General features: G+C 37.5%; 2 protein-coding genes across 6 annotated transcripts in view; one reads left to right on the top strand and one right to left on the bottom strand.

The window, feature by feature from the left end:
- Positions 1-182: 182 nt before the first annotated feature.
- On the bottom strand, positions 183-13589 carry AKNAD1 (AKNA domain containing 1). Its single transcript, XM_075508200.1, has 18 exons — positions 13475-13589; positions 11741-12906; positions 11030-11089; positions 10554-10683; positions 10288-10439; positions 10118-10177; positions 9486-9619; positions 8998-9133; positions 8159-8322; positions 7545-7638; positions 6826-6929; positions 6648-6743; positions 5395-5480; positions 3749-3871; positions 3549-3659; positions 2558-2639; positions 1542-1689; positions 183-906 (listed from the first exon to the last, which is right to left on the bottom strand). The coding sequence occupies exons 2-18, from the start codon at positions 12791-12793 to the stop codon at positions 787-789; spliced, it is 2853 nt and encodes a 950-aa protein (XP_075364315.1). The 5' UTR covers positions 12794-12906; positions 13475-13589; the 3' UTR covers positions 183-786.
- A 437-nt stretch (positions 13590-14026) lies between these two features.
- Positions 14027-16445, top strand: part of GPSM2 (G protein signaling modulator 2) — a 31794-nt gene continuing 29375 nt past the window's right edge. The window contains exon 1 of one of the 5 annotated variants that reach the window (XM_075508201.1): positions 14027-14168. The gene's annotated coding sequence lies outside the window, so the exon portion shown is untranslated. Of the gene's footprint in view, positions 14275-14564; positions 14702-16445 lie in introns of those variants that run through there. The other 4 variants (XM_075508203.1, XM_075508206.1, XM_075508202.1 and 1 more) reach the window with 4 other exon arrangements.

Genomic DNA, 16445 nt, shown 5'->3' with positions numbered 1-16445 from the left:
TTAATCCCTGCAGTTAAATGGATTTCAGAAGGAAAATAATAGATTACTTTTTTTGGCCCACTGTATTTCTACAGCATTTTAAAATTTTCCAACCTACTTACCATCAGCTAAAATCTCAAAGCCAGATATATCTGACAAGGTAAGGACACCACATTGAAGAAACAGACAATTTAATTGTTGGGAATACATAGACAACAAATGGCATTACTCAGTTACTGAGACATGCAAGGAAGTATCTTAAAAACAAACAACTCAATGTAGGACACTTGAAAAATAATTACATATGTTAACTATGACTTGGTATGTTAGCATGATGCTTATAGATGTCTTGGGTGCAGAGGCTGTTTCCCTTTGTTGATGTGCTTGAGCAGCTGCTGTTAAGGTGTAGGAAGAAAATATATGTACTAATGACTGAGATTTATTCTCCTATTTGGGGGTGGAGAGAAATCAAAAGTCAAAAAGTTAACCTTGCTTTTGTTTAAGCCAATTTTTATTAAGCTATCTTAAGTGAATGCTTCGAGAAGGTAGCTGTACACAGTAGCAGGGGTTAGCCAACATACTAAAGACTTCCAGTAGAATTAGTAATTTGTTTTCCAGTTCTGAGACTGAGTGTAAACATGTGGAATACCAATATGCTCTGGTTTAGTTTAGTACTGATAGTTACAGAACAGCTGGCAAAGTCAGCTAGCTGACTTTCTGATCTTTGTATTTATCTTTTTATATTTGCAGAGGTACTGATACTTCAGTATCAACCAGCAAAACAATATAGCATTTGAAACTGGGTAATTAAAGCTGTTTTCTTTTAACTTTAGCTAGATCTTCTGAAACTGCTCGTACCATTCGTTCTGTAGCTTTCTTCAAACTGTTTGCTGTCTGTATGGCATGATCCAGAGTAGAACTTAAAATCTGTTTGGAATAATAAAATATAGCCTTGTTAATGCTGAAGGCAAATATTTACATAGGTATAGAATAGAAAGTGATGTTTAATTAAAGTTCTATGTAGCATTTTTGCGTGTTGAGAAGTAAAAATTCTGAGTCATGTGATACACTGCTCCAGGATTCAAGTTAGAAATACCTGTTATTTATTTCTCTCTTTAATTGGTGTAATCCTTTGAACTGAGGGATATTTACACCTTTGTTAAGTAGCAGCCCCAGTATGGTGCACGTTTGTTGCATTAAGGTTTTCGTTTTGTTTTGGTAGTGGTTTGTATGGCTAGGGTGATGCTCTTTTGTTTCAGTATATGAAACATAATTCCAGAGGTAAAATCCAGTGCCCCTTTTCTGTCCCTTTCACAGTTTATACAGTGAATAATTTGCATAAAAAGTCTGTAACATACTCATATAAAGTAATATAACAATATATAAGCTAAAATACTTGGGTTTTTTTAACTCCCTCCTGTCTTAACCTCAAATGGACTAGACATGCTTAGCTTGTGATAATCAACTTGCTAAGAATGGGGATGTTCAACAGTGCCATGATGTGGGGATGTACTCTTCCCGAGATAGTTGTGTGGCTTTTAATTTTCACTCTGAAGTCTTACATTTGCATTGGAATCATTGGCATTTCTGTTTCTGATGTTGATTGCAGATTTGCGTCGGGCAGACTTCTTGCTGGGTAAGTATTGATGTGAAAGGGTAATTTTATCATATGTGCTTGAATAGCAGGTTTTGGCAGCCTCAAAGTTTTGCCTAAAGATAAGAGATAGAGATATATGAGATTATATATATATATTAAAAAAAATACAAATAATTTTAGTAAGCAAAAGAATTTCTGAACTAGGAATTAAATATATACACCTTGATAGCATACTCAATTGCAAGTTAATTTTACAGTGAGTAGATTTTTTCATTTAATTGTAAAACACAGTCCATCATAATTTGTGTTACATCTGTACTGCAATAAGACAGAAAACATTCCAGGATGCAGAGTCAGGAAATCTCTCCTAATAGCATCACACTCTTGGTGCTGTAACCTTCTCTCACAGAGTGGTCTATGCCATCAATTCTCAAGTGCAGCTGCTGTACTTCCAAGGCAATTGCTGCTATTGAGTAATGCTGTCAAGAACTATGGTAACAAAACTTGTCTGAATGTCAGTCTAGTCTATGCTATAGTTAAGAATCCATTTTACTTCAGACTCCCAGTGTAATTTAATGTTAACAACAGTTTAAAGTGGGACTGTTACAATAAAGAAATCGTTGGTAGCAAACAGAATTAAATCTTAAATTTTAATACAGACTTGCTTTTGAATCTGTGAATGGGAACATCCTCTTAATAAAGTGAGATTTTTTTATTTTTTACCAAATGTGTCAGCTAAAGAAGTCAGATGTTGACTCTTCATTAAAATTAGAAAGATTCAAGAACTACTCTAAGAATTATTTACACTTGCTCATAGGGTAAATATTTTAATTTCATTATTAAGTAAAATTCTAATATACAGCATGCACTGCAAAAGATAAAACATTCCTCCTGCTTATGATACTGGTGAGTTTTTTCCATGCTGAATCTTCCACAACAGCATTTTCTGTTGTACTACATATAGTTGTTGCTACAGCTTACCTTTCAGAAAGTCTGTTTACAAGTTCATGTGGCTGTTTATTTTTTTGAAACTTTTGAGTGGAGATTCTCTTCTGTGAATAAGCTGGAGTTGTTGAGGCCATGTTTAAAACAAAAGCCAAAAAAAGGTAATTTTCTATATATTTAACATTTTTCTCTATTTAGCATAAATAAAAAAATCAAGTAACTATCACTGCTGAATAAAACTTGAATATGTTTAAGACTTTTTGTAAATAAGGACAGATTAACCTTTTTGGGTTTGCTGTTGAATTTAGTTCTGTGACGAAGAGTATGCAGATTTATAGTCCTTTTCATACAGTGAAAGACTGCAGGGGGAAGTGTAGAATAATCAGACTCTCCTAATAATTACCTGAATACTACTTTGATTTATAGCTTTACAGTATTTATATAGAAAAGTAGCTAATTTATACTTTCTTCCCACTATAGAAAATTTGTATTATTCTGCGTGAAACTTCTTCCTATGCTATAGAGAGAGGAGTCTGAGATAAGTGACTTTAAAAGCTAGATGTTCAACTTTTTTTTTTTTTTTTTAAATTAGGCTTTCCTTGCCTTTGCTGCATGTCACACAATTTGAGTGTAGAGCTAGAATTTTCTTTAGCACTTGTTTACACTACATTAGGTAACGACTAGTACTGAAAAAGTTGGTACAGTAATGCCCAATTTTAATATTCTTCTATGTGGCACTGCAAAATGAGATATTCCTGTCATAAATGAAATATGGAAGGGACTCCTCTCATAAAGAACCAGAGAAGGTTAAAGCTCTTGTGCATGGGGATTAAACTTGGCCAGGTGTGTAAAAGTTGGATTTGCTGATCTTGCTCTACAAGATCTGTACCCATCCACTGTTTAGCTACAGTGCTACTGATTGCTTATACTAAATTAAATTTGGCCCAATATATGTGCAGTGTGGCCTTCTGCCCCTTAAAAATCTAGCCTGTGATTGGTAATTATTTCACTAACACATTATACTTACAGGATGAACCAGAACTTTTATTTCTACATAGGGCAGAAGACTGAACAGAGTCTTTGTAATTCCTGAGTTTAAATTGATCTCTGGTTCCTCTAGGGCATCTGCATCTAAGTCCTGAAAGCAAAGACATGTTGTTTAGAAAAACAAACACTATAAACAAGAATATTTTTGTGTAGATTTTAATATTTTTGCAATCATTATACCTTTTCCCTCTCCACATAATCTTGTATTGAATGTTTTGTAACTTTCAGTCTCGTAGTTCACAAGTTCCTTGCTTTGTGAATCGTTATAAGAATCATAGGCTGAGATGTCTTCTGAATCGCTGCCTAAAATCCCAAAAATACATTAAAAACATCTAAAATATTAGAAATTTTGGCCTGTGTACCTAGGAAATTATTTGGCTTTCAGCACCATAATTTCTGAGCCCTTCGCTGCCATTAACACCACTGCAATTGGAAAGTACTTTTTCCTCCGTTTTAAAGGTGGGGATTGAACTTAAAGATTGCTTTCAGCCCTGACTGTAAGCCTCAAATGTAGATTTTTATTTTTTGGTGGTGGTGATTTCCAGTCCCAGAACTGTTTTTAAAAAAATTAAGCTCTCCATCTCCCTGTCTTTAGGTTCTTGTTTTGAAGGTTAAAATTCCTACAAGTTGAAGTGTTACGAAAACAATGCAGCCTAAGAGGAATGTGACAAGAGAATTTGGGAGGATCTAGTATGGTGCTGCTCTAGCTATTGCACAAACCAGTACTAACAATAATGGCCCCAGTGTATTATACTAAAGTGAAAGGATATCACAGAGAAGCCAAGGAGAAAAGGTAGACCAAAGGTAAGAATAACCTACATATTCAGACCTAAAACTGAATTTAGGACAGCTCATGCTATTCTCTTTTAGTTGTTAGGTACTAACACCTTCAAAGTATTCTGCAGTGGAAAGATCAAGTTGGGATGCTCTAAGAGAAACAAAGGCCGACAGATTCCTAGTGAACCTCCAAGACCCAGAGTCTTGGATGACTTGACATCTGACTTAACTAGCTCACAGTAGCCTGTGTGGGCTCTAGTTTGGGTTAGGTGAAATTATATTATTAGGAACTGGACTAAGGAAGAAGAATATTTCCAGTCTGTGTCAACCCTGAATGGATCAAAGATTTAGGAAAACTTTTTTCCTTTTGTTTTCATGCAGAATAAGAAAGTTGAATCCAAAAACTAAAAGTGGAAGTACTGATATGAAGCGTTTCAGTCGCCAAGTTTGGAATCTCCTTCTAGGACACGAAATAAATGCATATGATAAGGAGAAAAAGCAAAATCAGAGCATTGTGTGCACACCACTGTTATGCTTTTGAAAATATTAGTAGTAGTAATATTTGGACACTTATCTAAAAAGGTGCCTTAGAATTATAGAATAATTCAGATTGGATAGGACTTCTGGAGATTGTCTGGCCCAATTGCCTCTTGAAGCAGAACCAACTTAGATGAAGTTGCTTAGGACCCTGCCCGGTTGAGTTTTGAATATCTCCGAGGATGGAGATGCCACAGCCTCTCTAGGGAAAATGGCTTCAATGTTAGACTAGACACAGAGTTAACTCTTTTGCTCATATCTAACTGGAAATTCTGTTGCATCTTGTCTGTTGCCTCTTGGTCTGTCACTGGGACTTCCAAAGTGAATTTGACTTGGTGTCCTCTTTAGTCTCCTTTTTATTCTTAGTGTCTTGTGCTGTGCTAAGCAGTAACATCTGTTAAAACTACAAAACAATTTTCATGCTGCTAACATGTGACAGGAATGTATTTCTTAACAGGATTCAATAGTAGGTATAAGCACAGGTCTGACCTTTGTATGCCATCATTACTTACTCAGGTTGGTATCTGATAAATCAGTTGGTTTTCTCTGAATGAAGAGTGAACATGTTTCAGTTTTCCTTTCTTGAATGTTTGTATTTCTTTGAGCATGAAAACAGAATGATATTTTAATTTTATCTTAATACCTTTATGATGAGCGTATTATGAGCATATTATATTAATGTTTGACCACTTATTTGAGGAGGAATCAGATTTATAGAAAGAACTCTACCTGTATCAATTACCTGAAAAGGTGGTAAGTAGAAGCTTAAATTAAAATTTAACCAATTGCAAAATAACGACCCCTTTAGTTAAAGGACACATTCTGACAAAAGGATCTTGACTAACCAGAGCTGTTAAAAATGCTTAAAAGTAGAGGTCTTGATAATCACATCTTTGAATAGCAAATTAGTATGAAATCCTGTGTATTTATATATGTGTTCACATATGTTGCATCAAAATATTATCAATGGTAAGGATGATATGGTTTCTTAGTAACTTAGTAACTTTGAGCTATTAAGGTTTTAATTTTACTGCCTTTAGATAACTAGAGGAGTATTTGAGATGTACCTTCTGATAGAACAAGAATGAAGTTCTTTGTTTGCATTATTTGACATATATTAAGGCATACAGTATCATCAAATTTATTTGGAAAATTTTCCACCCATTCATGAAAATAATGATCAGAAGATTGAGCTAACTTTCTTTAAATGACAGAGAAAAAAAAATGGAAGCTAGGTGAATACTAGATAAATATTAACATCTACCCTGTAAAATAATCTGAGAGCATATTTAAATTAATATTGTGTTCTACACTGCATGTATTATAAGATCTAGCTTTGGATAGAGATTTAATTTGCCAAAATTTCAAACTCCAAAATAACCCGTGTATAATTATTTTATCACGCTGACATTTCTGTGAATGAAACTTTACAGATTGACCCTTACATTTGAAATATATGCAGATGTATCAACATGCTCTCCTTGCAGGCCTACCAGATTAGTTCATGACAATAACTTCAAATATTTTTCATTGCTGAACACTTTGCAATCATCCCAATTCAGGATGCTGACATGCATCGCTGAATAGAGAACAAAGACAAAGCCTCTTCTCTTAATACACTAGTGAAATAACTCTGGGCCATTTAAGCACCATAAACCTTATACTGGTCCACTGAGATGGCTATTTTGTAATATGAATATAATCCTCTCTTTAATAAGATTGATGGGAGTTTTGCCATTTCTTGGTGGTCTGGTATATCACATACCTTATGTGATTAACTGGTGATAAACTTGAAAACAGATCATCCTCTTGTGTATTAAAGGCATTATTCGGTGTTTCATGCAGAGTCCAGTGTGGAGACCTATCAGTGTACATGCATGTATCTGTTCACTTAGCTGTAGAAAACCACATCTATGACTAGCCAAAATATGTAATACACTTACCCTTTCATACTTTCTTCATCAGCATTAAATTTTTTACTTAATGTACCCTGACTATGGGATGCCAGACCTTCAGGAGCATATTTTTCCTCAGGTGAAAGGAATCTCTGTTGCACCCAAAAGGCAAAACAAATTTATATATGATTGTTTATATTACTGTGTATCTGTTGTAACTGTATTATATATCAAACAGGATAAACAGTGGCATCATTTGCATATCATTTCTATATTGGTTTTAGCTGCCATCAACTTTACAGTTTCATTTATCTATTTATAATTCTAACTGTAGAGCAGACTTGGACAAAATATGAGCACTTTTTTATCTGTGAAGTCGGAATTCAAGACAGGTTTTTCATGTTGCTCTGAGAAGGATTAGCATATGTTAATTAATTTCAATGCCTTAAAATTGGATATTTTTGTAGGCAAGCAATTGCTTGTAGGTTTTTGCTTTCTGAACAAATAATAAAGGCAGGCTAGTAAACGCAGTTAATTCTTTCCTGAGAGAAGCAAACTTCATCACAAATTTCAGAAATGTTTGAGAGTCTTTCCTTAAATTTCTCCTTTGGAAACCATTTCAGTGATGTTGTTGTATGCTGTAGTATCTCAAAAGCTGAGCGATCATGCTGTGCAAAAACTGAAGAAAAAAATGTTGTGTGATCTCAAAGCTGAATAAGATAATCTAAGTTTAAAAAAAAAAGTGAGTATGGAAACAGATCTCATACCGTCATGTTGGAAGAATGTTTGTTTGCTAGCAGACCTCCTTTTCCCGGAGACTCTGTTTCTCTTCTGGAAGTTGATTCAGCTCTCTTTTGTAACCTTAATTGGTTAAGGGAAAACCATTTATTTTATTTTTCTAATGTCACTGAGATGATTAACACCTATAAAATACTCCCCAGGAGGGCAGAGATGGTATCTAGAATTGTTTCACAAAGTTTTGATGGCTAATTATGTAAATATCTGCATACCTCCCTTTTCTTATTTAATTAAAAATATCACACAAATATTGGCAAATAATTTTTTACTGGCACTGTACTTAGACTAGTCATTCACATCCTGAATTTGTGTGGTTGCAATGAATTTTATAAAGAGGTATAATTTAACTCCTAGTGAAACTGATGGTAGTGTTTTGGAGGTTCATAAGACCCCCCAAAAGTAGAAATGCCAGGCTGGAAGGAATTCTTGGGTATGTAGTTATAGAATTCTGTAAAAGTTTTATTCTGGAAATATTCCCGTTGCTGTCAGAGATTCCAGACAGCCCAATTTTCTATATTAAGCAAATAATTTTAGGTAAATTTTTATAAAAACTTCCAATAGCTGTTTCAAAGTTTTCACTTACATGTGAAGACAAAGATTGCATTTGTTGCCTTCTAAAGAAACTTGATTTTTCGGTGGAATTACATCAGTTGTCTGACTTTTTTCTCCCTCATCGTTCTTGTGAAGAAATGCAGTTTTGATATCTCTTCTTTCTGGAGGATCAGCAATGCTTGAAACTACTGAGCTCTGTACAAAGTAACCATAGCACAGATACATGTAGTATGGGGTCATTGCATTGCAAGTACATGACTTTTCCCAGCCAGCATTTTCTGAGTGTCTCTAACTTGGTATTCAAAGAAAAATGTTTTCTAAAACATTGACTATGAAAGCATTTGGTGTTACTTATCTATAGATTTGTAGAAGGCCATAAGATTTTTTTTTTTTTTTTTTGTGCATTCATGACCCAGGACAAAATATTACCATACTTAGCAGTAAACTCAATTTTCTATAGCACAATAATGTTTGGTCTTCCAGTAATTCTGCAGTCTAAGAATCTTGGACAAACCAAGTAATATTTCTTCCAACTAAATGATAGTGATTAATTCCCAAAAACAAAGACAGCTTTGTAAAAGTTAAAGTAGCTGCTCATATTTTCCTATTCTGAAATAAATGCTTTTGAAGCTGGGATTAAGAATATTCAGTGTAGCTGTGTTTTTGTACTTAGGTTTCTGCTATAATTAATGAAATATTATGAAGTTAATACTTCATGAAAAAAACACTTTTACATAGCATGTTACTTCAAAGTGTCATGTGCTTATTAGAGGAGAACGTACAATAGTACAACCACACTGAGGTTCTTGAGACTTGCATCAGTAAAACAGAGTAATTGTAGTCTTTAAAGAATAAAACTCACTGAGTTACCTCACAAAGAGAATATGATGAGTGGGCAGATTCATAGGAAGTAAGCAAAGAAGACAAGTTGCATTTGCTGTCATCGGTTTGTTCTTGGATGTCTTCAAGCAGCATGCCAAGTCTAAATATTTGCCCTTCCACCTTTCTAAACCCAATTGCAATACACAGTTAGTGAAACCTGTATAAATTGATATTTTATTTCTTACTATGATAACCATATTGGGCATTGCAGTACACTTCCCATAGGAAAAAAATAAATTAATGGAGTTCACCGAGTCCCTTTTAAGAACTTGAATTAATCAATTAGATATCCTAATTATAACTAGGACATGTAAAGCTCAAGATTAATTTTGGCCAAATCCCTTCTAGCTTACCACATTTAACATTAAGATAATGTTTTCACTTCAGAAAAATTCTAATGGATAAATGAAGTAATGGTTGTAAGAGTCAAAATATGGAAAATATACTGATGTACTACTTAGCACTTATCTTCTAACCTTTCAGGATCAAACTCTCCAATGTTGATAGACTTGTCCTTGTAGTTCTGCAGCTGTAAATTACGGTGCTCTTCTCTAGCTGTTAAGTAATTCCTTTCCAAGGCATCAAGGTATCTTTTCAATTGATTTAATCCCTTCACCAATAAGAAATAATTCAATAGCAAATGTCATTATGATTTAGCAAGCCATAGTGATAGCTACTTATGCTATGTAAGCCAGATGCTGTTTGCAGTGATGTTGGTAAGAATTTTGGTACTGCTCTGAATTGGAACTGGACTGCATCTTGTATGTCCACCTAGTACTCTCTGCTGCTCTATTACGTACAAGTAAAATATTAAACCATGACTTCCAAACTGCTACCCTACATGTCAAAATTCATAACTGATATGGCAACTTAAGGCCTTTTTCACTAATAGTTGAGTTGTAATCCATAAAACAGATTTCAGAATTCAGCCACGTACTGAACACCTGCATTTTTGCCTCTTAAACTCATAACTTCAGTCTGAGATTGAGAAAAAGAGGATTTTTAAATGTCTGTTTGAGGAAAACATGGAGTATCTTGCCAGAAAATTGTGAGTCTACAGCCATTTAAAATGCATTTCAGAGAACTGAAAATACATAAATTAATTTACCAGATAGTTGTCTTGCAAAAAGAATGTCTCTTGGCTCATATGCTTAGAGAAGTCTTCCACCTTCAAGACAAAATATTAGACTTTTATTTAGGATTTTAAAAACTAATATGCCAAATTAATATTAAATTTGAGCATCAGTGCAAAGTATATATTGAAACTGAGCTCTTTACTTTCTTTATCAGTTGATCTGTCTGATCCTTTAGTATCTGAGACATCTTTTCTCCTAGTGTTAGTTCTGGCAGTAAATTAGAAGGATTTAGACAGTGTGCTTCTACTGTACCAGCTGCTGGTAATGCTGATGCTGTTGTTCCACACTGTAATCCTACATGATAAAAGATAAGATCAATGAATTGGATTTTCTGCCCAAAATGTCTGCCCCAAAGTCTATCAAATTACATAAAATAGTCATTTGCATAGTTACTGTAATTTTATTTACTTGCTTTAGACAGACCACGTGTAGCTTGTATAGGGATAGGAGCATGTAATGTAAAGACTTCAGAGGATGTCCCAGTGTCTCCTGAGTAAATGGCAATGCTGGCATTTGGAAAATCTGAGCGAGGAAGTATCTGTTAAAATGAGAACTTTGGTTATAGAAACAATGTATAGAACACTTGTGGACATAAACAAAAAATTTAGAAGTAACTCAAAATACATAGGACAAGTTATCAATATTAACAAAATGTTTATTATAACAATACCATACAATTTTCTGTGTTTGTAGTTTGATATATGTATAGTGTCTCATTGTATAAATACTTAAATACTTCAACTCTATGTTGTGAAAATCTAAAGAGGACTTGTATAACTGGATAGTACAATATGAAGGTGACAAAATAGTTTTTGGGAATATTCATAGTCCTAGAGATAAAGGAGAATGAATGAAAAAAAAAAAATCTATTTTGAGAGATTTACCTTAGGATTCAATCTCAGATGGTCAATGTGATTCTGGGTGTCAGCATGCTGTGTCAGCATCTTGTTTGCAGCCCGGAAATAATAGGGAAAACTTGTTACCTCTCAAACAATTTACTAAGATATAAATCTATGAATGGATTTAAGCATCTGTATAGCTCTGTGAGTGAACTCCATGGCAGGGCATGAAATTGAGAAGTGATTATTTAATTACTAACAAACTTTAAAAGAAATTTACTACAATAAGAGAAATATTGTTGTCAAACAAATCCGTTAAAAAGAATTGACTTGTTAATAAATACCAGTATTAATAGTTGAAGAGTGTTGAGATGTGAAAAAAGTCAACATAAACACAGGCATAGTATAAAAATATATAAGAAAAACTTTCAATTTAAAGTACTTTTGGTGAATTTGAACATTTACATATAATACTAGAAATAACAATTTATAGTGAATTTCTTAATGATTTAATAGGATGCTTTATAATTGCAAATAATACTCCAGAGCATCATTAAATATTTGGTAATGACAGTTCTATATAAATTGTCCCACAAAATTTGATTTGTGAAAGCAATTGTTCACTAAAGTGATATACTTTCTGATACCTATAGACCGCCTGCATGAACTAGTCATGTTTTACTGGACACAGAATATCTTCTTATGGTAAACCACTCTTAACCAAATATTAAGAATTTCTTAAAGCATCTTAATTACCTCTAGCTGTTGCAACAGTTCTGGAATGCTCATTTCTTCTTGACTCTCTACTTCAGCAGAATTGAGATAGTTCTTATTTTCTGGAATGTTGTTCACAATTACTGATTTACTTAGCAAAATAGGGAAGGATTTTGCTCTTTCAGTTGCAGGAACTGAGTTAATATTGTCACATCTTTTTGGTACTTCAACTTCTGAATCAACTTTGGAGGAGTCAGGAAGGCAATAGTGAGCTTGACCTTGGCCATATTTGAGCTCATGAGGTGAAACTGTTTTCTTAAACAGGGCGCTCTCTTCTTTCATGTTTTGAAAGATGTGTGTATCTTCATTCTCATTAATCAATTGTGAAGTTTCTTGTCTGCACCCACACTTATCAGTAGAAGAAGTAGGTTTCTTTGAAACACATCTATTTTCATTTAGCAAATTTTGATTTTTATCACCAGTGTTTACTTCCTCGTGCTTTTCTAAGTGATATTCTTCAAAGTTAGTTGCCCAGTGCTCATGTGCTAAAGGGCCTTTGACCTGTTCTGAAGGCTCAGGTTTGGTCACAGTGTCATCAATACTTTCAGTAAAGGATGTCTCTGGTATCGTCTCGCATTCAATTAACTGGCATGTGCTTATTAACTGTCCCTTAGAAAAATGACGCAAAAGGACATTGGACATTTTTGAGTTAGTTAGATGTTCTTTGCTATCTGGTTTACTAAAACTACCAACAGGTAATTCCTTCTTAAAGGAAGCTTCACTTCCAGGCATTTCAGCTGAAATTCCCATTGTTCCTATGGCATCTCTATGGTGACTGGAGAATTCTTCAGGCTGTGGATGGGTTTCATAATTTGCTGTTGCTTTTATGGTTTTGCTGTCTTCAGAACAGGCTAAGTTTAAAATACCAGAAATATCTTTTGTACAAGTACAGTCATTCAAATTATCTGAATTATTATTGTATTTACAGGTTACTCCTACATCTCCATCATAAGGTAAGTCATCTTGTTCCTCATCAGTTGCATCTGTGATACAGCCGAATTCATCTGAAAATGAACTATTCATTTGGGTTTTCATCCAGTCTGACTGTTAGCACTTTTTCATAGTCTCCATATCCAGTTGACGTAGGGTATGGATGCCATTGCTTCTCCAATTTTGGATAGAGCTTTTATTATTGCATGGATCAAAATCTGTAATGTACGAGTAATAATTATTTTATACTTAAATACAGTTGAGAATAAGATGTACTTCTGTCTTGTACCTACTGTAGGTTTACAGTACTGTAGGTACTGTACTGTCAAGTCCCCCTGACACAGATGTTTTCTTTTCCTATTTACGCTAGTGTAAGTCTGGGTTAACTACTGGAGGAAATAGAAAGATGCAAATGACAAAAGCATCGGGAAAAGCAGAATTGAGCTTAGTGCCAGGGAACTGTCCTGGCTCCTTAATCCCTTTGGAGTATTACAGACAAAAAAACTTGCTAACAAAGCCAACAGGGGTACTAGAATTCAAACTCAGTTAAAAAAAAAAGTAATAAAATACCTCTCACACTTTCCCTCACCACCATAAAACATTTCTGCAGCCTCTGCACCAGAGAAAAATCACGCAACTTTCTTCAATTTATTTCTCGCCCCATTTCATCAGATACAAAGCAATGAATTCATATAACACTGAAGTAATGTGCAGTCTTGTCAACTTCGTAAAACGCGTTGTTTCACTTTATCTGCAGGCAGGATAGGCAGAAAGAAGCACACTTACAGCCCCGCTTCCCTCTACGCCGTAGCACCGCCGTGCCCCCGTGTTTTCTCGTTCTCCGGGGGAAGCGAAGCGACGCTGCAGAGGCCCGGCCGCTGCTGCTTTTGTTACAACTCCCCCTTCCACGAAACTGTCTGTCGCTGAAGCGGGGCTGGGATCCGCTGCGGCTACGCCAGCGCTGTTCCCTGCAGCCGTGGGGGGGGCGGGGCGGGGCCCGCTGGGGCGCCAGGTGTGCGGCGGGCGCGGCCCTGCTCTGCCGTGCCGTGGTGTCCGCTTACGCGCCCGTAACGCGGGCGGGGCGGGGGGGGGGAGGGCAGCGCCATGGCCGGGCTGCAGGGGCTGCCCCACGGCCGGGCTACAGCCGCTGCGCCGGCCGCGCCGCCCCCCTGCCCCGCGCCTCAGGGCGGTGCCCCGCCCACCACCCGGGGCCGCCCCTCCCCCCTCCCTCCCCATTGGCCCGTATGAATGATGCGGCCTTCCGGCGGCGGGGCGGAGCGTGCGCAGAGCGCTGCGGCGGGCGGCGGAGAGCCGTTGGCCGCCCCGCCTGTGGGGGAGGGCGGCCCCGGCGGTGCGGGCGGGCGCGCGGGGATTGGTGGGTTCGAAGAGCGGCTGCGCGTGGGCGGGCGCCGCCCCGCGCTCCCCGCTGCGGTGATCGCCCTGGGAGCTGCTCCGGCACCGGGGCCGCGCCGGCACCCAGGTGAGGGGCGGCCCCGGGCGGGAAGGGGCGCCGGGAGGCCCGGTCGCTCGCCGCCCGCTGCGACGCCGGCGGCGGCTGGGGCGGGGGTCGCGTCGTGGGCGCAGCGGTGAGCGCTGGATGCCAGGAAGGGGGGGCTTCGCGGCGGGCAGCCGCCGTGCCGCGCGGGGCCGCCTGGCCCGGGTGGGACCGCCGGGTCCCGCCGCCGCCCGTCAGCACCTGCGCCCGCGCCGCCATCGGGCCGCTCCGAGCGCGGCTCCGGCGGCAGCGCCAGCTCCTCCGGTCCCGGCTTCACAAGGGTGCAGCGGCCTTCATCGCCGAGCCGCTCCTGAGCGGCCTGATGTGCCGGCGAATAAACTTACCGTATAGGCGGCTTTGGAAGGCTGCCGTTTGCATCTGAAGTCCGGTGTTTTGACTTTACGTGATGCTTCTGGCAGTCGTCGAGTTCGCTTCTTTGGAAACAAAAGCGAGACATACCTATCGAACCAGCCGTTAATGATTGTATATCGTTGAGAGATCACCCTTGTTTCTCTAAAGTGAGTTAGGAGCAAAAAGACGTTGCATCAGATAACTTTAATCAGTTGTGTTTTGCTTAACAAGATAGATACAGATGATAAATAGTAAATAAAATTTTAAGGGGAGGGATGAAACAGGCTATTAATAGAACAGGAAAAAAAGGACCCGCAAACCTACCGTGAAGAGTGAAGTATACAGGGAACAAGCTCTAAACCCTTCAAGAATTTGAGTTAGAAATGTTGTGGCATATCTAAACTCAATTATACCAAACCTAGTCTTACTTAGCCACTAGACTGTAGCCTTTGTCGGTCTAGTTCCTCCCCTTCTTCGTTTGCTTATTCAATTTTGGAACAGAGGGGTGTAGTTACTCAGGAATTCTTTATCCCCTTATTGACCTGACAGCAAAGACACAAATTGTACCCCACCTTGGCGTTGTGGCCTGCCTTCTGCTTCAGAAGCTTTTTCAGCCTAATGTGCCATTCCTGTTAGATTCTTGCCAGGAGGCTGCAGGGTGCGTGCATCCAGGGTTGCTATGGAGAGCTGCGCAACCATCTCGGAACTTAGAAGAACACGCTGAGTCTTGCATCTCAAAAAGATCAGTTAAGGGATTCCAGTCCCTCCTTAAATTTTGTGTGAAAACTTTATACCTTTTGTTTAAGTAATAATTTTATTAGAGCTGAAAATGTCAGCAAAAAGGTAATCTGCACAATGCAATCCTTCTAAATTCTTTGCTTATTTATTTTTATTGTGTGTTTAAACTAATGTGTAGGCCTGTACCAGTGTTCCTTCTTACTAGTTCCATTAATGGTTATCTAGACTTCTGAACTGTGGTTCTGCATCCCTCTTCAGAGGGAAGGACTTTATACTTTGAGTTACTTCCATATAAAGCTGAGACAAAGCTTACCTGAAACTTAAGACAGCATTATTGGACTAGAAGAAATCTCTGTGGGTCTTGTCTGTTGCTTTATTTAAAATGCTGCTATTTAAATGCTCTTGTAACTTTCAGGCAGCTTAAAACTACTTAGGATTGTACGTTCCTGCTGCTCTTGCTGGAGAGTTACTTCAGAGCCCGATGATTACATCAAAGTAATTTTTGAAAATGTATTGATAGACATCTTACTGTTTTGTTCTTGTGCTCTCATTGTCACTTGGCCTAAATTGTTAATTTTTTTTCTTTTATTTTTTCTGAGGTACTTAGAGACAACAGTTCTTTCTGTTCTTAGACTTTCTTTTGGTAGTCAGCAAACCAGTCTTTTCTAGTATGAATGTTGAGTGAAAGCATTGCAAAAGGATAGAAAACTCGTTTATTTTGGCATGTTGCAGAGGAGAACAACACAATTTGAAAATGAGTCTTACCTCCTACGCCTTGTCAGGGTGGGAATTTATTCTTATTTTGCTAGAACTGTTTCTAATGTCAATTCTCAGCCTTTTCTTGTCAACACATGACAGCAGACTGATTTTTCTAAACCAGTGTTCTTCAGGTCCCCATGCACAATATGATTTGGAGAGCAGCTTGGCTCCCCATTAGTTAGGAAGGAAGAGTTTTATTAAGAAATGGGTAGTTTTTCTAAAAATAAATCCTATCTGTCTGTAGTTTTAACTATTGAACATGTGGGTACTTTTTCTTGTTTTACACAGTTTATCTGGATTCTTCTGTTTTGCTTAAAACAGGGTCATTTTTAGTTTCTCCTAGTTTTCCACTTTTTTAACTTAATAGCAAAGATATTTGTAGTTTTCTCTTTTTGTCATTCAGTTTTTTGTAGC

This window comes from Mycteria americana, chromosome 7, assembly GCF_035582795.1.
Source record: "Mycteria americana isolate JAX WOST 10 ecotype Jacksonville Zoo and Gardens chromosome 7, USCA_MyAme_1.0, whole genome shotgun sequence".
Classification (NCBI taxonomy): Eukaryota; Metazoa; Chordata; class Aves; order Ciconiiformes; family Ciconiidae; genus Mycteria; species Mycteria americana.
The sequence above is the reverse complement of the archived record's forward strand: the minus strand, read 5'-3'. Positions and strand labels throughout refer to the sequence as shown.

Coding starts and splice junctions, on each gene's coding strand:
- AKNAD1 (XM_075508200.1), bottom strand. CDS start 12,793: ATGAAAACCCAAATGAATAGTTCATTTTCAGATGAATTCGGCTGTATC. Junction 7,639..8,158: donor TGCAATCTTTGTCTTCACAT/GTAAGTGAAAAC, acceptor TAACCAATTAAG/GTTACAAAAGAGAGCTGAAT. Junction 3,660..3,748: donor ATTATGTGGAGAGGGAAAAG/GTATAATGATTG, acceptor CTTTGCTTTCAG/GACTTAGATGCAGATGCCCT.